The sequence below is a fragment of the Mus caroli genome, unplaced genomic scaffold (assembly GCF_978045245.1).
Source record: "Mus caroli unplaced genomic scaffold, Mus_caroli_1 scaffold_1, whole genome shotgun sequence".
In the NCBI taxonomy this organism is placed as follows: Eukaryota; Metazoa; Chordata; class Mammalia; order Rodentia; family Muridae; genus Mus; species Mus caroli.
The window spans coordinates 177,890,173-177,912,083 of NW_028227256.1; the positions used below are offsets into that span (position 1 = coordinate 177,890,173).

The following is a 21,911-nucleotide window of genomic DNA, read 5'->3' on the forward strand; positions in this document are numbered from 1 at the left end:
TACTATCATCTTTGTATTTAGAGAATTTTTTGAGATAGATATTTAAATTTATCATAGTCAAAAAGTAAATGTACATTTTTTTAAATTAATCTGAGAAAAAATGAATTTTGGATTCTTCATTCTTCAGGAAGCTAATACCTGAAATAGGAAAAAATGTAATTACTATATTTATTTTATTAATGAAATAAATACTATATTTCATAAATGCTGAAAAGATTATTTTTAAAGAAGTATTTCAATAGATGTACCTTGTTTGGCTGGTAAATGAATTTAGAAAAGTCACAGATAGACAAGCTTCTAGTTTTATGTTATTTTTCAAACTGCCCAAAAGATATTTTATTTTATTATGACATATCAGATCAGTGGTTCTCAACCTTCCTAATGCTGTGGTCTTAAAACAGCTCCTCATGTTGTGATGACCTCAACCATAAAATTATTTTGTTGCTAGTCATAATTGTAATTTGCTACTGTTAGGAATCTTAGCGTGAATATCTGATACACAGGGTATGGATATCTGTGAAAGGGTTGCCTGACCCCCAGAAGGGTCATGAGCCACAGGTTGAGACTGGTGTAGGAGACAGGGAAGGTAACTAGTGACTGAGTCCTGTCATGTAAGCTAGTCTAGTTTAACTGTTACAGAGTCTGGGGAACACTTGTGTATTTTGTTTTTTTAACTATGTAGAGTTAACATGATCAGTTTTGAAACATAGTAGCTTTATTTTTTAAAACTTTAATAGATTGAGACAAGAGAGGTTATCCATGAAAGTTATTTTTAGTTGTTGTACTTTTAAAAAAAAGTTGCTGCTGTTTTCTAGGTATAGAGCACCAAGACTCACAGCATTCTTTCTTGGCATTTTTGAATACGCCTACCGATGCTCTGGACCAATTTGAAGTAAGTAACTACACTGAAGACCCTCGGGTCTACATACAGCTTGCTCTGGGACCTAAATTTACCTGCAGTAAAACTTTAATTGCAGCTGCATAAGAGAACCTAGCATCATATGAATAAGTGAATAGAAACATGTAAGGGAGGAATATCTGCATTCTTATGGAAGTATGACAACATTTGTATGTAATAAAAACACCTAAGAGTCTGAAACTAAAAGCTGTTATTAGACTTAAAAACAGTTTCAACTTCAACCCCCTGAAGAAACGGTGAAAGCAGGGGAAAAAATCCCAATTTTTGAAATAATTTTCCTTTTCTCCAAAGATTGGAGGCACAGTAAAAATAAGTGAAAGCAAGAACACTCACTCTAGCTCACTGCTGCTCGTGTTCCAAGTCAGCTCCAGAAGGAGTGTGCACTAGAGAATGCTGTTTGATAAAAGTACTAATTTATACTCTGTTAGCTGTACTCTGAAGTAGTGATTGTGTAGTTCTTTGCTCTTTGTCATTCTTTCCTTCTTATTTAAATATTTTGCTGAAAAAATGTAATATAATGTCAAGTATGTTTTATGTCAGAAAATATAAGTTATTGGTTATGGCCTTGTGCAGCCGTTAGAAATCCTGGAATCTCTGTGCAAGGCTTGGCTCTAAGAACTGTAATGTGCAGTGAGCACAGATGGCAGATCCCTCTCATCGCTTACGTCCGTCGGGAAGAGTTAGGAGCAGATGCCCTGGTTCAGTTGTTATTTTCAGAAGTGTACCATTAACTTAATTAGCGGTGACTTGTCACGCACTGCCGTTTCATTACATTGGGGACAGTAACTGAATTTCATTTCTTGGGGAAGGGAGGAAGAATCCCTAAGCTCTTGACAGTGGTGACAGTAACTGCTTTTTTCATTTACTTATTGAACAAATGCCATTTGCCTTTCAGTTGTTTTGGATTTATTATTTGTTTGTATTAAATTGCTTCATCCATATTTTCTGTTTTTTATTGCTGAATTCGTTAAATAGGATTCCCTTTCTTCTTCCTCATCCTCACTGATTGATTTTTTGGATGACGTAAGTCTTTGATTTTCAACCAATGCATCCTTCAATAAAAAAGATCAGTGAATTGATTTGAAGAATTTGCCTAGAAATGCAGTCAGTTTTGGAAATATAACTTGGAAATATATGTGAGCCAAATGCTTCCTTCTTATAAATATAATGGTCTATCATTATTAAATGTGATATAGTTTAAAAAAAAAACCTTTTAAAAAAATGTTTTGGCCTTTGGCAAATCTCTGTGTTTCCATTCTTTACCAGAAAGACTGGAATGCTTGCTTCCGCTCTGTCTCTGTCCGTGATAAGCGGCTCCTTTTGTCCTTTATGGCTTTGCTTTTACTCTCTCCTTTTCTCTTCAGCACCATGCTGTTTCTGTGTTAAAACTTTACAAGAAGCCTCTGATGGAGTAATGAAAAAAGTAATGACATTTTAAAAGTTAACTTTTTAGTTAAGAATATAAATTAAATTTTAATGCAGACAGATTTCTAATGTTCAAAGTAATTTTAAGTAAATTGTGCATTATATGCCCCATTTGGCTGCTTTAACATATTCTATCTGAGTTAATTGTGTAGATTTAACACTGTATAGGTTTCAGTCAGTGCCTGATGCATCGGTCCCCACCTGCACTGACTGTTACATTCATTTTCTGTTCCACTGTGGATGACTCAGAATCCTTTATATCCTGTTGAACTTGCAGACTCAGTAGAAATTAAAAGATAAAAGAGTTTAAATGTAAACAATGTACATTAAAGTATCTTAAATGAGGGGAAAATCATTAAATATTTTATTCCTAATATTTTGTTAAAGTACAATACTCAGATGATTTCAGCATAATTTTTCACTGGAAAAATTTTTATATTATTTTTCAAATTCCTAAACAACAAAGAGACTTTTTGGTGTGTTTTAAAATATACCCAAATCTGTTTCCCTCCAAAATAGAAAATTTTGTTGTTCTTAAAACAATTAATGCTGGATGGTTCTGTAGTATAATTGAAAGATAACTGTCCTGAAAACATCACATTCCATGTCTCAGTCTTGTTTGTTATGCTAAAACAATATTGTACTTTCATTATCACATTAGAAAGTTTGAGTAAATTACCAAGTTCTATTTACTAATAAACTGTTTTCACTTTTCCTAAACAAATTCTCACCTTCATCCTGGTTCTCCCATAAGCACTCGGGTTGTAGAACCTGAGCAACTCCATAGAGATCTGAATCCCTCTGCAGACTCCTGCTGCAGGAGCGCTCTGAGATTGCTCCTCCAGGTGGCATGGAAGTGCACCCAAGCCAGACCCATTCCCAGCCACACTTTCCCTCTCGGACCCCTCAGCAACTTATCCCAGCTCAGACCTGAGTCTTAGAAAAGGGGCAGAGGCAGCAAATACAGAAGTGGATGCTCACAGTCATCCATTGGACAGAGCACAAGGTCCCCAATGAAGGAGCCAGAGAAATACCCAGGGAGCTGAAGGGGACTGAAGCCCCATAGGAGGAACATCAATATGAACTAACCAGTACCCTCAGAGCTCCTTGTAACTATACCACCAATCAAAGAAAACACATGGTGGAACTTGTGGCTCTAGCTGTATATGTAGCAGAGGATAGCCTAGTCATTCATCAATGGGAGGAGAGGCCCTTGGTCCTGTGAAGGTTCTATGCCCCAGTATAGGGGAATGCTAGGGCCAGGAATGGGAGTGGCTGGGTGGGTGTGCAAGGGGAGGGGGAGGGAGGTGGGGATTTTCAGAGGGAAAACTAGGAAAGGGGATAATATTTGAAATGTAAATAAAGAAAATATCTAATAAAAGAGAAAAGAAAAGGGGCAGAAGGCTTCCTAGCACACAGAGAGTGAATGCAAGCTGATGCACAGATGCTGCTGGGTTTCTGTGCAGTTGTTTGGGGGATGTTTTGTTTTGTTTTGTTTTGTTTTTGCTTCACACTTTTCCAAGGCACGAGTTGCTGTTGTTCCATTGTTCTGGTAAACCTCATAAGCTGCCTATTCCACTTTCTAGTATGGAGTTCGAAGGAGATTACCTGGCCTTCCAGTACCTAGGTTTGCTCATCTAACAATAGTTGAAGTTGTCCTAGTCTCATAAAGTGGTTTGAACATTTAAAGAATTGTATAATGGCTTCAAGAGTTTCGATCTATTTCCTTACGAGTTGGCTATCTTCTCCTCCTCACCTTTAGCCCCATCTCTTGTCTGCCCATGTTATGGCACTGAGGTGCCCGTGTTATGATGTCGTCACTGAGGTGCTTCTGCCCTTGCTCCTTCCGTCTTACCTTCCACTCGCTAGCAGTGTGAACCACAGCACCTCCTTTGGAATTGTCAGATCCCATTACTGTTGGAAAATGATAGGTTTTTTTTTTTCTATTAGAGAGAGAGCTAACAGTGAGCTCCCATTTAAAAACAGTTTTCTGTTCTTCATTTATACTTTACAACCCTCTTGTTTCTTTTGTTCATTGTTTATAACTATGACCATGTTTCCTGGTGTTAACCATTCACTCATTTTATTATTAAGTCACAGCAAAATTATGTTTCAATAGTAGCATTAAATCTTTGATATGTTCATGTTTCACATCCATGACATACTATGAAATACAAGTTCAGAAGCTCCTATTGTTGGATATTTGGATATTTAGATTCTTAAGGAGTAATTCATTATTCTTTATCCTACAACTGGTTATATTATGCATTTTCCTTATAATGTGTGAATTTCCCTGCATTAAGTAGGTTCTGGTCCCTAACTAACCTCAATACCGTCCCTCTGGTCATCCTCTTCTACCTTCTATTATTGCTATAAAAAAGAATGTTGAAGGACTAAAGTTTAATTGCAGCCAGACCCTCCACACTTAGGACAGAAGGATCATAAGTTTAATTTGGTGTTGTGTCTACATATCATCTGTCTTCTCAGTTCTTCCCCACACACATGTCCAGGGTTACTTTCAGAGTTCTCAATGTTATTACTAATAGTCCTTGCCTCCAAGTTTACCTTCTGCTCTTCTCCTACTTTTATTCTTTGATTTGGGCTATTAAAATTATCATTTCATGTTTAGAACCACATGGAACTAGTCTTCTATTCACTATTTTCCCTAAGATTGCTTTGTCTGTTTATTCACAATTCATATGAATGCTGGAATTTTTATCAGGATGGAGAGATGGTTAGGGCAGGATGCCTTAAGTCAAGCTGTGTAGTTAATCCTGTGTAGGGATAGCTTTGACATAGGGCAGGAGTTTATGTAATTCCCACCATTTGGTTCCCCAGGAAAAAGACGCATGAGGCAGGGGTGTATGTTCAGCACTGTGCAGCTGTGATGTGAGAGGATGGCTGCTTGGGCTGCTTGCACACAGTGTGGACTTCAAAAGAACCCTAGAAAATATCCAGGGCAGTGGTCTAAGCCTCTCTTTATCACACCTTTCTGTTTGGAAGAGTGGTCTTAGCAAGGGTGACTTTTAGGGTTTTCATCTTTAAGGAAAAATACAAGTGTAGACAGAGGATTTGTATGGCATTCCTTAATGCACATAAAGAGACATATTTTTAATGAAATAAAGGGCACCATGACAAAAGGATTGTGGAAGGGCATTTCCATATTTAAATTGCAGTAGAAAAAATTACATGATCTCTTCTGTAAAAATCCATATCTCTTCTAGCTTTCCTTTTCATTCAAGCTCCATTCATATCCCTAATCCTGATGAGTTCCCATGAGGCCCAGCCTCACAGTCTATATAGCCAACCAGATGAGGACAAATGGAAATTAAAGTTCTAGTGTCTGAAATTCAGACATGGAAGAAGATACTGGATCCACAAGCCAGCTTTCTATTTACCTCATATTGCTTTTCTTCCTCATATTCTGTCAAACAAGAGAAATGAGTTATTTCAGCAGACAGAGTCTACGCATAAAGTTTAGCCTCAATTAAAATCTTACTTAAATGCTCCAGAATATTGAACTCAGTCACACTTCCTCCCTTCACTAGTGTCTTGATTTCACCATGGCTCTCACAGTGATCCACAGATCTTACATTTTCACAGAGCCAATCTCAAGGCCTGAAGATATTGTCAGGGCGGACAGTACAGAACTGTGCTTTTGTTTTCTCTGTTGTCAGTGCTGATGATCCCTGATTTAGCTCTCAGCATTTTAAAAGTCACCTTTGAAAAGAGCAAGAGTGGGTATGTAAATGGATAAACCAAAGCTCCTTAATTATATACTTCATGGGTGGGATGTGTGTGTGTGTGTGTGTGTGTGTGTGTGTGTGTGTGTGTGTGTGTGGTGTTTTACTATGGTTCAAATAAGTTTTATTAAGTGACTGCAAATAGGAACTCAAAATTAAATAGACCTATTGTTGTTACAATTGTTCACGACTTGATGGAATGCTGCCATGTGGATCACTATGTGTGTGCAATGCAAACTTCAGCCTGAGACCACATCTGAGCAGTTGTTTCCTTGCTGTTCTTATCCGACAGTTTTTCCTGGATATAAATGTACTTGACTGTATCAAAACGATGGTGTTGTACATATGTCTGTATGCTATATGTTTGGTACAGAGGGCCTGGGGCTGTCCTATGAGTATGTGTAACGTGGTGTTCTCTCTCTGTTGAAGCGCTCTCCGTCCTGTACTCCAGCTAGCAAAGGCAGACGTGTAAGAGACTCCTGCACTGTGTGCTGTCCCAATGCCTTCTGCCTGTGTCTCGCCCCTGGCCTTTGGCTGCAGAGCCCTTGAGCATGCTCCATGTGTCATTGCCCCTCTCATGCATGTGCTGCTGCCCGTGCACCACTCCACTCCTCTCCTCTCCTCTCCTCCCTGTCTCTCTCTCTCGCCCTCCATTTTGGCTTTGGCCGCAGAGCTTTAGGAATGTTCTTTATGTAATTTATACAACTAAGCCACGAAGATAGTAAGATACCTTTTTAAAGTGTGCTTTCTAAGTCATTCAAATGCAGGGTAAATGAGTTTCTCATAGAAAATCTGATACATACAATTATGTCGAGTGTCCAGGCCATTTATAGACCTCGTTGACTGGATTTTATATAAATCAGTTCTGAAGAAGTTGTATTTAATGGATGTCAAAGAAATTTGCGTAAATATTTTATGCACTATAGATTTAGAAAAATAATTTTAATAATAATTTTTTGTAATCTAATTTCAAGATTTAAAAAGATTCTATATGTTATGAATACTGGAAACATCTTCCATTGTCAGTGCTAGCTCCATGCTTCTGGACCTCAAAGTGTTTGGCCACTTCCCAGGTTCTGTGTGGCTCTGATAAGCCCCAGGTGGGGAATCAGTGTGTGGAAAGGTCCCGGGCTTTTATAAGCCAGCCTGCCCCAGCACCTGCCACACACACCACCGAGACGTTTAACTGCATTTGCATTCAGTGTTAAATAGCACTAAAGGACGGTCATTGGGAGATAAAAATTGTAACTTTGAGCTGTCAGCTTCATGACTGGCAAGCACCTTTATTCCAGAGTTCCTAGAGATGGAAAGTTAGAGATGAAGTACTTCTTGGTGAACACTGAGAGGTAGTAGGATGGACATTGATTCTTGTGTTCTTTCTGAACTGATAAAGGGTGTTGTCACACAAACATGAGTAACACTAGCGTTACAGATAATTTGAACAGCCCCCTCAGCTGTCAGGGTTGGACTCAGTGGATCTATGAGTTCATCTGCCCTCTGTTAGAAGTCTATTAAAAGATTTCTGCTCAGCCGGGCATGATGGCGCATGCCTTTAATCCCAGCACTCGGGAGGCAGAGGCAGGCGGATTTCTGAGTTCGAGGCCAGCCTGGTCTACAGAGTGAGTTCCAGAACAACCAAGGCTACACAGAGAAACCCTGTCTCGAAAAACCAAAAAAAAAAGATTTCTGCTCGTACAGATGTCTTGATTGTTTTGAAATTTATAGAGTTAAGCCAGTAGATACTTGTATCTATAAAATTATCAGTAACTATTTTGTAATGGGAAGGCTGTCATTTGTCTGCCCATCTATACTAGATTTGATTTATCAGCCTGTGAACTGAATGAATTTATCATGGTTTGTTTTTAATAAGGTTATAATTCAGAAAGGTTGTGTTTTATTGATAATTTTATTATGAATTAGTTATATCTGATTAGTAATCCATGTACACTGAGAGATTTGGCCATGTAGAACATTTCATTGACTCAAGAAATAGGAAAAAAAATTGAGGGAAGTGATTGCTCTTATGATTTTTACTCCTAATCCTGTATCTTTCTTTTTTTTTCTTTTTTTTTTTTTTTTATTTTTTTCAAGACAGGGTTTCTCTGTGTAGCCCTGGCTGTCCTAGAACTCACTTTGTAGACCAGGCTGGCCTCGAACTCAGAAATCCGCCTGCCTCTGCCTCCCAAGTGCTGGGATTAAAGGTATGCGCCACCACCACCCAGCCCTGTATCTTTCTATGACAGCATCTAAAGAAGCTGCCATTAACCAGAACCTGTCAGTATGGCAGCCTTCATTATCTCCTTTCCCATCGTCCTTCAGTTCCTCCTTGGCTTAGTAACTGACTTTTCCCCTTTAATTTGTAAAGAAATATGTTCATAAAAACATATGAAAAAGTGTAAATTACCCAGTAGTTAAGTGAGAACTTTGTAGTGGCATTATAAAGTAGTCTCTGGGTCATGGTTGTAACATTGTTATTTCCATACAACACAAATACTTACCATTTCTAACTGTGGCTTTGAGTCTAACAGTGACATAGGGTTTCATGTATACCATGTTTTCAGATGATTAAATGCTTTTGTAAACTTAAAAATCTTTCCCTTGAAATAGTACAGAAATAAGGAAACATCCTAGAGCTGGCCATTTCTATGCTATTAAGCCGCATTTGCAGGTTGAAGATGTAAAGTTCTATTAAATAATAAATTAAGTATACTATAAGAAAAATGTTATAAATAGTATTGTTAATGTATGGATACAAATGACTGGGGAGAGTTTCATCTGAATCTTACTACTAAAAGGCCCAGACTGTCTCATTTCAGATTGTTCCTTTAGAATTTGGATCAGAGACCACAAAGAGCCAACATACAGCTTCATTTCCTGCTAGTTTTCATAGAGTATAATCTCTAGAGTCCATATTCAAGGCAAAATACTGTAAATAACTTGAGGAGAAATTTTCATAAAGAAATTTCCAAAATAATGTAACTAGTAAGACTATACCTGAGGCTATAAGAGTAAGTAATTTTTACTTGTTGCAGGGTAATACAATATTTATATTTTCCAAATGAAATAATACTTCTATCATACTAGAGGTTGGTCATAAGGTCAGTTAACAGAAATAACTATTTCACTAAAAATTCTATGCTCTGAACACAAAACATTGGCTTCTTTATTTCATTTTATTACAGTACTTTAAATATATATTATGACGACAATTTGCTAGAAAAATCTTAATTTATTCAAGAACCATTGTGGACTTCTTGCGTGACCCTGTCATGCATTATGAACAACAAAAAAATCACAACATTTGACTTTTATTATATATACACATATTATGTATTTGAACTAGGAGAACATAAACAAAACTGACAATATAGCAAATATCTTTTAGTTCCTACTCATTAGAATAAGTCATTAAAATAGGTTTCCTGCCCGGCTGTGGTGGCGCACGCCTTTAATCCCAGCACTCGGGAGGCAGAGGCAGGTGGATTTCTGAGTTCAGGGCCAGCCTGGTCTACAGAGTGAGCTCCAGGACAGCCAGGGCTACACGGAGAAACCCTGCCTTGAAAATTACATATATTTTTCCTTAGAGAAAATGAATTAATAAGAATAGAAAAGGTATTTTTCTAAAAGTACTCTTTCTCAGTGGATTATAATTTTAAAATATTGAGTAAATTTTTACACTGTTAGATTAAGATTTGCTTCTAAGGTCTGTCTTTGAACAATATCAAAATACTCCACCATTAATATTATGTGTTACTTTTTAGCTATTTACCATTTTATTGTTTTTTTATAATTATCAAGATAATATTAAATTGATGTAGCTCTGCTCTTATGTATATCATATTTATTGGCTTTTACTACATTACTAACTCAATTAACTACTTAGACTTAATGCTATAATATCTTTAGTAGTGTCCATGGGTTAAATACAGAAATGATGATTCCATTTTTTAAAGTTTTTAGAGTGCTCTGTGTAAAAATGTTATTCGTGTTTGTGTATATGAGTTATTGTCAGCTAGTCTTAAAATCAGTCTTAGGCATCTTTAATTCTAGTGTATTTAATGAATATCCTGAAATTTTAGTTCATTGCTTTTAATGGTAAGAAGAAACCATTAATTACAAATACATGGTAAGGATTAGCATGTAATTATAGTTAAAATGAATACCACGGTCATGTTGGTGATAATTAAAGCTCTGGTGAGAGAGTAGGTGACATGTTTTCCTCGTCTGCCTTGTTAAGCTGCGTTTGAGAGTCTTCATAATGGCAGCAGTCCCCAGATGATGTGACAGTGTAGTGTCTTTATTTCCTTAGCTTCTGCTTTTAATAGAATCTTATAAAAGATTTGAGTTTGATGTTCAAAAAAATTTTTTGCCAAGAGTGTTTTCATGTTTAATTATGCTTTTTGTTTCTTGCGTTTATTGGAATTACACGTAGAAAAGTAGAGTTGTAATTTTCAAACTCCATAGTGGTTTTTTTTTTTTCAAAAATCAGAATGTTATTGTAAATGATATAGTTGGATGTTTTTTAATATTCCCACTCAATACCATTTCAAAATACTACTGCTGTGTAGTTACTTAGTTTCTTTAAAAAGAAAACTAATTTGATTTTTTAATGAAATTGAGTTTTAGTTTAAGAGCATATAGCTCTAAATGCACAGAGAGTGATTTTTGCTGTTCTATTTTATTGTAGCTAACACTAGTTTGTCTTTCTACAATATTACTGTAGTTTTCAATATAGCCTGGGTTTACTTGTTGCAGCTAAGAAAGTAATTTTTATTTCCTCATTTTTGTTCTCTTTCATTGACACTAATTAGTGAAAACTAGTTAAGAAGAAACAACAAATTAATACATGGCAGAAATTCTTCAAAAGAAAAAGATTTCTATTAAAGGGTTCAAGAATTCTGAAGTCAGCAATCACAAATTAAGCTGATAGTGAGTCTATTTCTTTCTCTAGTGGCTTGCTCACTGCCATATCATATCTTTATGGGACCATAAAACATGCTGATAAATGTTTTAACACCTGACTCTGGTCAATAAACTGCTAAATAAGCTGCCAGTTTTGTGATAGAAACTCTTGTTCACCCACAGCCGAGAAGGTGGTGCGGCTGCATGCTTTAACTCTGGTGCTGGACACTGGGCACTGTGCTCACCTCTACTCGCTCATGGTCCCACTACTCAGGGAGTAGGCCTGCTCTAAAATGTGGGTCAGTATTAGTGAAAACACAAGCTATCTGCCCTTGACTGTAGACATATTGAAGCCACAAGACTTAAGAGGTCAAACTCATTGGAACTGTTTATTCCTATTCACAAAATTACCTTGTATCCAGGGTTTATTGTCTTACTGTTGAGTATTAGGGCTCCAGGATTTCATGATAGCTCAAAAAAAAATGAACTTATTCTTAATGTAGCGCAGTTTTCGATGTGTAACAAATCTTCCACTTGGACACTCCATAACAACTTGTGTGACTGAGTCATTTTAGGTTCTTATTGTAAAACATTTCAGAGCTGCTTCTTTACCTTGCAATTTATATAATTAAGACAAAAGAATAAGGAGAATGTAGGAAGTGAGAAACACTCCTGTTTTATATAGCTAAATATAATTTGATTACCTTCTTCTTAGCTGTTCCCAAATAAAGTTGTGAATGGGGCAAATTTGTCTTGAGATCATTTGATTCTTTTATTTTTCTCTTCCTGTTCACAGTTTACTGTCAAAAAACATAACTTGGCCTCCATGATTCTTATTGCTTTGACTGTTTCTGTCATGGCAGCACCTTGGTAGACCATAGAGGACTGGCCGTGCAGTGAAGAGTTGGAGTCACGCCTAACTCGCAGCTTCTCAAAGCATCCCAGTTTATGGAATCTTCTGTGCCACACATACAGAGCGGGTAGCTGGTATCCCACAGCAGTTCCAGTTTTTAAAACCTAAAAATGAAAGACTTACATTGATTAGTAACTAGCTGTGTTGGTTATTTTCACCAAACCCTTAATTCATGGACTATTTGAATGGTGGTCTGTGCCCACCACCCTCAGAGGTCTTGGTGGATATACCATAGAGGGCTGCTCCTTGTGTTTGCCATTCCGTCTATAACTCCTGCAGATCTACCAGATGATAACAATTCTCCACATTGACCAAAAGGTGACAGTTTTATATGAACAACATATCACAACTCCAGAACAGTTTTTATTCTTGTTTCATTTCTATTTGTGTGATTTCAAAAACAAAACAAAAAAACCAGAAGCCCAAAACTGACACCTGATCAAAAGCAATATAGGAAGGATTTAGTTAGCTCACAAATCTCATCTATTCTTTCAGCGAAGTCACAGAGCTGGTCACACCACATCCATAGTCAGTAGCAGAGAGAATAAGACACTCGTGATGCCTGCCTGCTCTCATCAGGGTTGTCCTTGTCTTACATAGTTCAAGACACCCTGTCTAGGGATGGCACTGCCCAGTCAGCTGGGTCTTCCTATTTCACAACAATCAAAAGAATCTCTCACTGATAAGCCCATAGGCCACTGACCTAGATAATTCTTCATTGAGACTCTCATTCCTAGTGACTCTTAAGTACTTACCATTCAACCTAGAGTTTTAAGAGGCTTTATTCACTTAGTTCCATATACTAGGTCTTTATCATTTTAGTGTATGTTCTGATCTACTTTGTTAATTCATATTCTCATGTCTGTACTTAAATCTTTCATCAGCTATAATTTAAAAAGGGGAACATTGTCTATCCCCTCCCCAGAAGTAAGCATAGTAGTAATAAGAGAAAGTAGTTTACTCCTTTTATTAGAACATTGCTGTTTGTCATACACTACATCAAAACAAATTACCTGATCTTTCCAAATTATCTTCTTTAAGCTCAATCCTAGGAACTTTGAGAACTGCCTGTGTTTCATGCTAACTTTTAACCCAAAGCATTTTCCGTTTCTAAGAGTACTTAACTTTAAAGGGTGCGTCTGACTATATTTCTCCTGTTGTAAAATAAGAAGATTGATGTGAGTGTCAAACACAAAGCTCATACTAAATTCCTTGTCCTTACAGTTAATACCTTGAAAAGAACTAAATCACACTGTCTAGGACAAAATCATGTGCAATTTATAGCATGCATCTTTTATCTCACATAGATGATCCTTGTGAGTACAGATATACATACCGGGTAAGCCAGTGCTCATGGTAAGAGGTGAACAGCAAGCTTGGGGCTGGAGCTTTGGTTAACTGCTTAGGAATTGTTTGAATGCCTGCCTGTGCCCATTGCCCATAGAGGGCCACTCCTAAAGTTTGTCACTACTCACTCATAACTCCCATACAGCTGCCAGAGTATGCAGTTCTCCATATTTAACAAAATGTAGTAAAACTAGTGCTTTTGCATAATGCCATCCCGAATGTGAATATTTAAACTGAGCTTTTTTTTTTAATCTTCCTCAAGAATTGTTGTCATGCTCATGTCTTAAGAGTTCCATGTTGTTAAAAAGTAATTTCTTGGGGGGTTTTTTCCTGACTTATTTTCCTAGACTGATCCCGTTGACAACACTTACATACGGAACCCGAGCATCAAGTTTTACATCCAGTCAAGGCCCACATCTCCTTCCACAGCTAGTGAAGCTGAGCCAGTTAAGGTGCCTCCCTGGAGCAGCCTGGCTGCACAACTTACACTTGGGTTCAGGAAAGGGTGTTGACATGTTTAAGTGAAATCTGTCTAATTAAGTACATTGTATGCTAAGTTATGGTTCATTAGCTGTCATTACATTTTGATGATATATATATATAGAGAGAGAGAAATTTACCACTCACATAAAATAGGCAGAAATAGATAGGTAAATAGGTAAAGGTAGTTTTTAGTTAGAGAAGAGTGTAGATATATGCTTCTGTAAAGATTACATTCAAAATTTATGGGAACAGCATTATTAGATGCAAACTGTAGCCACAAAGCATTGAAAGTGCCATTCTTGATTTGTGTTCTTTAATTCTTCTAATCAGTTTAATAAGCCTTGATGTAACTAATCATTGCATCATAAGCATAGCTTGAAATGAAATTGTTGCTAGAATAACAACTGAATGATTGTGGCAGCTAGATAGTGTAAATAACTGCTCAATTAGCCATGGGTACTCACTCAACTAAACCTTGCCTTTTAGGAGTCAAAAATACTATGTTAATAATTTATGTCAGCCCATTGCTTTGAGCAGCCCATTGGTCAATTTTCTCCCCCTGCCATTCTAAACTAATTGCACATTGAAGAATGTGCATTTAGGTCATTAATTATATCTTTTATATAGCTTTAAGCCAAAGGTGTTGGGTAACAGTCTCATTAGTCACCACTAGGAAGAGTGACATGTTGACATCATTTCTGTGATTGCACTGGATCTGGGACACACTTCTTTCCATTTTTTTGTTTTGTTTGTTTTGTTTTGTTTTTGGAAATCAGCTGTGATTTAGAGCTTTATAAAACGATGGTAAGAGGACCTGCTGTAATGGCATGCACAGCTCTCACAGTGTACAAACATTCTCCTGTTGTGGGGGACTTCCACTGCTTCCAGCCCTGTATTGCTAACATTAGTGCTGAGGGGATGGTCATCCTAGTATTTCTACTCTTACACAAGGGCAGTGTGAGTCAAAGGAGTTGTAGTTTGTATTTGAACCTTAACTAGTTAGATCTTCCCAAATTGTTTTCTCCAGTGCTTAGATCCATTTCCACCCCCACCCCCAGCAGTATATGAGAGTTCCCCATTTCCCCTCATCCCTGCCAACCCTCGCTGCAGTCAGATGCTGACTTCTTCCCTGTTGGATGTCTGTGAAGGATCATTTTTATATTTTTGTACTAACTTGGGTTTCTCCCTTTTTAAAAGATATTTAGCATTGTTTGATGTGTTCATTGGCTGTTAATGAATTGCCTGTTGGTACCCTTTGTCCATTCACTCTGTTAACGTTACTGTTTGTTTTATGTTCGTTTAAAGTCTGACGTGAGTTCTTTGCTGGGCTGTTGGTTGCAAGCGTTTTCTTCCATTCTGAGGATAATTTTTAAATTTTGTGTTATCTTTTTGTTTTTCAAAACTTTTAGTCAGCTTTATCAGTCTTTTCCTGTATGGCTTCTGCTTTTTGTGGTTTTTAACGTATTGTTTCTTTATGGAAGTATTATGTTTCTTCCGTGTTTTCTTCTAAAGGTTTAAATTATTGCTTCTATGAATATAAGACTTTACAAACTGAAATGTGTTGCTACATGGAGTGGGAATGGGATTCTAATATTTTTCCCCACATAAACAACTGAGTCTCTCTGTTCACCCCAGCCGCACTGTTTCTGCTCTGCATGTCATGGCCTCCCTGTCCTGCGCTTACTCGTGCTCCATTGTCTTCATCACTGCAGCCCTGCACAGTTCTGGTACTTGGTTTAGGGTACCACTCGTAGCCGCTGTGTTCTTTTCCTTCGTGACCCCTTAGTTTTGAATACCACTTCTACTGTCAGTGTGTCAAATTCTGTGTGACTCTTTATTAGAATTGAATTAAATTTATATATTTGCATGTGGAAAATTGTCATCTTCATGATATTGGGCATTTCCCCCCGTGAACATGGTACACATAGAAGTTGTTGCTTTTCAGCCTTTAATAGAGTTCCATCGGCTTCGATGTGCTCTGTGTTGCTTGTTGATTTGTTCTGGTGCCCTAAAGTTTATGTTGTGTGTGAGTGAGATGCAGTTTAATGCAGTTTTTATTGCATTGCTGATCTTGTATCCAGCACCTTTGCTTGAGTGTTTAACTTTAATAACTTCTCAAGGACTTTCTGCAGAACTCTAGTGACAGTCTTGTTTACTATTGTGTTTTTATTATCTTTTGCATACATTTTTCATTGTTCCTCTTTTTATATTTATCTTCTCAGATGTTAAATTATAGGTTGGGCTTAATATATTTTTAAGCTGTTCAAAAGTAAACAAAATTTAAATTGAATATAAACTCACAATTCACAGAAAACTGAGACATTCAGTAAAATTCCATACTAAGATTATAATTTACATATGACAGTTTTTAAGGTTATGGTTAGAAGCAAAGTACTACCCAACTTTCTCTTAATATTTGAGTATTCTGTAACTTTGTACAAGGCTTAAGTTGTTTTCCTTGTGTGCTTTCGTAGCATCCTAAAAGGAAGTTACTGTCCTTTTTATTTTTTACTTTGCTAATTAAGCCTCCTCCCCTACATTAACTTCCAGGAAAACCACTCGTTCTTTTTATTCAAAGAAACATCTTATATAATACTTCATAAAATAGACTTCATTCTACTTACAGTAAAAATATGGTTTATAACTAAACAAATTAAATTCATAATTCCAATAATGTTAAATAATTTAACCCCTTTATTTAAAGTTAATTTATGTGCAAGAGTCCCACTAATCTCCATGTATTCAAATGTATGTAATTACAGTCCATGTGCATAACATATATTCTAAACATGGAAATCTTCCAGGACGGTGAGATGGCTCAGCAGGTCCTTTGTCTGTAGGTGTGTGGAACGTATGGTTCCATGTAAGCATAGAAGGAGAGGAGTGACTTCACTGAGTTGCCCTCTGACCTCCCATGTGTTCATCTAGCTAATACACACATCACGCATGACACACCACTCACACACAGTCAAAAGCTGTTGAAGAGATTAATCTTCTAAATAGGTACTTTTAAAGGTCAATGTGACAAATAAGGATGAATGTGAAAATACCTCCACTTTTGTGTAAGTTATATGCTGTGATTGTTGTTTTCTTATTTGGATTTTATTTTCTAATTTGTTTATTTTTAAATTTCCAAATTGAAATGATTGTAATTGAGAAAATACTTCATTTGTAAATGTCGTGAGCTCAGATTTAAACTACAGCCCGTGGACTCTGACCCCAGGGAGGTCACACAGTGCCTGGATAGCCTGCTTGGGGTGTTGTCTGGTTTTGTTTAGTCTCTTTCTAGCTATTTTCTAAGTGAGTGTTTCATGGCATTCATTTCCTCTTTTGCCTGGGATTCAGATTGCAGACTGTGCTCCACTTCCAGCTCACACACCAACCTTAAGGAAAAAGGGATGCCCGGCTTCAACTGGCTTTCCACCTAAGGTACTTGGTTCTAAAACATGAGAGTGAATTTCTTCTACTTTGGATAGTCACTGTCTTTTGTTGCTCATCTCCTCAAAGTTATAAAATTAAAAATTTGAGAAGAAAACAAATTCTATAATGAATATAAATGACACTCAGAATGTTGAGAGGTGTAGTCAGTACTTAATGCTTAAATTCTGTTTCAAAGTCAGTTAGAGGAACCCTCCAGGAACCCCTCACGTTGTTACCTGATAAAGGCATTAAGTTGAGGCCCCTTGTTAGAGAAGCTGAATCCAGGTTTAATCAAGCACGGAGAAGGAGCAATGCTCAGAAGGAAGGATAAGGGGGTCCTCCTTGACAAGGGCCTTGTACACGACAAGTCGTGAAGACTGGCTTTCTGTCTAAGCCATGGAAGAAAGTCTAGAAACTGCACAACCAGTGCTTCTTCCTAGAACATAAACTGTGAGTAAATCACAATGAGAGAGGTCACTGGCTCTGAAAACTGATTTTAAAAGCATGAAAGAACATGTGCTAAGCAAAAGAGTGCTGTTACATGAGGCCAGACAGAGTATGAAGTTAAAATAAACAAATATCCTCACCAACACAGGTAATCTCAGACAGGAGAAGGCAGCGATAAGAAAAAGTAATCTAGAAGTTCTTGACCCAGGCTGTAACTACTGGAGTCCATAAAAGGCGTGAGTAATAGAGTGAGAAGAGATAGAGTAGAACAGTGTGTACGTCAGTTAGCATTGAGGTGAAGAACCTGAAAGAGAAGCTGTAAGGCAGGAACGCTGTCAGCATCTTCATAGTACAGTAGGACCTTCAGTAGGAAAGGGGTGGAATTAAAGAAATAGAAACGGTCTGGAACCATAGCTCTGAGGATAAGAGCACTTGCTGTTCTCAGCATCCGTGTGAGGCAGCTCACAGCCTCCTGTAACTCCATCTCCAGAGCTCTGATCCCTCTTTCGATTTCCAGGACACTTGATGTATGCAGTGACACCCAAACTCAATAAAAACAAACTTTCTTTAAAAAGAAATAATAGTCTAAAATTTCTTCAAGTTAGAGATGGAAAGCTTCAGTAAAAGATGGAAGAAAACACTGAAAACATGCTCAAAATGTTGTTTCCAAAAATGTGCTTCTTTAGCAGGTAGGAACTAGAGTAACAGCCCTTAGGAGCTGAGAAAGCTCAGCAGTGAAATGTGGCTAGAGCGGAGGCTCCTCCCTGGAGCTGTGCACTGGCTGTGTGTGCAGCCTGACTCTCGGGCAGGTGGAGGCAGAGACCAGAGACTCTGGAGGCTCAAGGGCCACCTGGCCTGGAGTACACAGTGCAGCAACAGAGACACCAAGACACTGCCTCCACATGGTCTCCAGAAGAGAGCGTCCCTGCTGTCCACATGAGTCCTGTGGCACCCACACTGCCCTTTTAGTATTTTTAAAGAGGTGGGAGAAAGGGAGATCTGAAATGATAAAGAATTCAGGAGAAAACTGAAACTAAAATATTTCAGAAACATAAGCTAAACTCCTAAATTCTAAATCAGACAAGGTCTAAGAGACAAGATGAGTTTTTTCATTTCTATCAGTAACTGAGGAAGAAGTAGAAAGCGTCAAGTGGGTGGCTAGCAAAGACCGGCAGAAAAGAGCCAATGTGTGTGATGATAAGGGTCCCTGACACATCACATGCAATCAGAAATACACAAAGTTATAGTCAAGAAAAACTCATAAAGTAACCTTGAGGCCGAAAGCACACATCCATGCAGCACGCGAGAGGTTTGTCTCGTGCGTGAGGAGCCGCAGCTCCACATGGGTGCACAGTGAGAGGCGGAAGGACTGACTCTCCTGTCATGTATTTTGCAGCGCAAGACTCATCAATTTTTCGTGAAGTCTTTCACTGCCCCTACCAAATGTCATCAGTGCACCTCCTTGATGGTCGGTTTGATAAGACAGGGCTGTTCCTGTGAAGGTAAGAAGCAGCCAGGAAAAGACAGCTCTTGTTTATGACAGTACTGTTGCTAACAGGGCACATGGGCTCTAAGAAGACCATGCTCAGTGGAGTTAACTCTTATCCGACCCATAGTGAAACTCCACATGCTCCCTCCCTTCTGTATGTACCTTTATAGCCACTGAAACACATGTTTTCAGACGATTGGTAGAACGCTGCCATTTACAGGGCTGGGGGATGGCGAAGTGAATGAGTGCCAACCACAGAAGCAGAAGGGTCTCTAGCACACATAAAGGACTGTGGCCGGCTGTGATCCCAGGCCTCAGGAGGTACAGATAGGAGACCCTTAAACCCTTAAGGGCATGCTGGACCAGTTGAACTGTTGAGCTCCAGGTTTGATTAGAGACTGGACCTCAAAATCAAGTGGGGAGTGGAAGATGGAAGAAGATGCCTGACATCAACCTTGGATTCCACATCATCACATACTGTGAACATACAAACACATATACATGCATGCATGCACACCACATGCTGAGAGAGCGTTGAGTAGCTAAATGTCTGTTAATAACTCCTGGAAGGGGATTTCAGGGCTGATGACAAGTTGCACTAGGATAAAGAACTAGAAACCCTCCAGAGAGCTCTTCTGTAGGGCTGTGCATAAGTCAGCCGTGGTACTCACCAGGTTGGGGTTGTTGGGTTTTTATCTATTTGGTTCTCACTTTGATTACTAATATTAAAGCGAATGATAATATAAATAATAAAAATACTACTTCTCAACAAACTTCTGAACGGCAAGCAACTGGATTTGTTTCCCCTAGTAAAAAGTGGTTATTTAAAATAAAATAGAAAAAAAGCATTTGTCTAACATAGCACCATGCATGCAATTAATGCCAGTGAATTTTTTTGTTGTTAAAATGAAATTTTATCTAAATTGTGTCCTTTTTTCCCTCCAAAAGTCTGTGGGTTCTCATGTCATATAACTTGTGTGAACAAAGCCCCGACGGTTTGCCCAGTTCCTCCCGAGCAAACTAAAGGTCCATTGGGCATAGACCCCCAGAAGGGAGTCGGGACGGCGTATGAGGGTCATGTCAGGGTAAGTACCTTGTTTGTCACTTAGTAAACATAGTGCTTGAGAGAAAAGTTAATTACTCAAACTCATTTAAATAATATTTTAACTAGAGTCATGATTACATGCAAATGAATTCTAGAATATCACAAACTGTTCTGTCTTTCTGTATCTCGAGATTTGCAAATGTTGCAGTCATCATAAAGGAGTCTTGGGGCTCTGGTCTTACCTAGGAGGGAGGGTTAAGTTAGGAACTATGATGATGTTGGTTTGCCAGCCAGAGTAAGACGCACAGTGTGACCTGAGTGTCAGGTTCATCTTATAACTACATCTGCTTGTTACACTTTTCTCTAAAAGCCATGAGTGACCTGCATTTAGTGAGTTGTCAGTTCAGAGCCCTCAGAAGCTGCTGGGAACTGCAATGTTCCCACTTTCCCCTCACTGTGGGCCCCTTGTCACTCTTGCAGTCTTATTAGCTAGAGAGCAGGCCCAGGATAGGCAGGCGAGCACAGACTTCAGGTGTCACCAGCAGCTCACCATCATTTTAATTTGAGTTTTGTCTGTTTGTTTGTCTGACTGAAACTGAACCAAGATCCCTAAGCCAGCGGGAGTGAAGAAAGGGTGGCAGAGAGCACTGGCTGTGGTCTGCGACTTCAAACTGTTTCTTTATGATATTGCGGAGGGAAAAGCATCGCAGCCCAGCTCCGTCATTAGTCAAGTGATTGACATGAGGTAAGGGAGAGGAATAAAGACAGATCTGCCACAGCAGCGCAGATCAAGGTTTATGGTCTTTCTTCTAGATTACTATGTTTTGGTAAAATAGTTTTGTGTCAGTTTTCAGGTTTAACCCTACAGCTGCATACTAGAAAGTGAAGGGTGGTTCTAGGGCATGTTGGTTTATGTCTTTAGTATGTGGAGTCAAAGTTGGCATCTAAAAGACCAGTTATGTAGTAAAAGAGTCCTAATTGTGCACTGTTCAAGTCATCGTCTGAAACTGCGAAGTGACTGAGTGTAAGTGAAGGGGTAACTCTCCCACGGCCCCTGGACAAGGCACTAAAGCAGCAAACACCTGAGAGTCTGTGTTTCCCTAGCACCACTGTCCAGATTCTTCATGGGCCCCTCAACACCTTCCTCCTTTTCCTGCAACTTCAGGCATTGGCCTGGGGGTGGTTATTTTCTCCCACAGCTTCAGGCATTGCTTCTGAATGGTGGATCCCACTTGTCTCCTATTCAGGCATAGCCATTGCTAAAAGTGCACATCCCCCCTATGCCTAGTGGTATCTGAAGCACAGTGAAATACACAGGGAATATCAGCACGGGCGACGTGGCAGTCCTGAAAAGTGAGGAGCTAGCGCTAGCGAAGGACCGTTCCTCAGCCCACACGGTCACGGATAGCGTGGACAACAGCAAGACTGTTACAAAGAGTGCAAGACGGAGTCAAGACTTAAAGGCAGAGGGAGTAGGGGACTCATGACTCATCACAGGAGCAAGGAGTAAGCCACTCCTCACAGTCAGGGGAGAAGACACAGCACACATGAGACTTATTATGGCAGGCAAGAGAGTCATGGAGATTAACAAAAGCTTTTTCTGGCTGTGTGCTTCCTGGTCTTGTGTACCTTTGTGGGTCACTGTTCTGTCTGGTGTAATGCGCCACTACCAGGTCACTCCTGATGAATTACCTTGAGTACTGTTAGTCATTATGTAGGGGAGTCTTGTACTTTGTTTTTTTGTTTTGCTTTAAATTGAGCTTGGGTGTTTATACAGT

The 21,911-nt window shown here is 38.6% G+C and overlaps 1 protein-coding gene across 13 annotated transcripts in view; it reads left to right on the forward strand.

Moving 5' to 3' along the window:
* The window catches only part of Cdc42bpa (CDC42 binding protein kinase alpha), a 213,741-nt gene that overhangs the window by 159,118 nt on the left and 32,712 nt on the right, over positions 1-21,911 (forward strand). For 4 of the 13 annotated variants that reach the window (XM_029476022.2, XM_029476003.2, XM_021164511.3 and 1 more), the window contains 5 exons: positions 816-892; positions 17,078-17,161; positions 18,996-19,101; positions 20,037-20,173; positions 20,739-20,878. In XM_029476022.2, the coding sequence (XP_029331882.1) occupies positions 816-892; positions 17,078-17,161; positions 18,996-19,101; positions 20,037-20,173; positions 20,739-20,878 (544 nt within the window). Of the gene's footprint in view, positions 1-815; positions 893-1,894; positions 1,943-6,516; positions 6,556-13,596; positions 13,702-17,077; positions 17,162-18,995; positions 19,102-20,036; positions 20,174-20,738; positions 20,879-21,911 lie in introns of all 13 variants that reach the window. The other 9 variants (XM_085843388.1, XM_029475997.2, XM_029476006.2 and 6 more) reach the window with 5 other exon arrangements.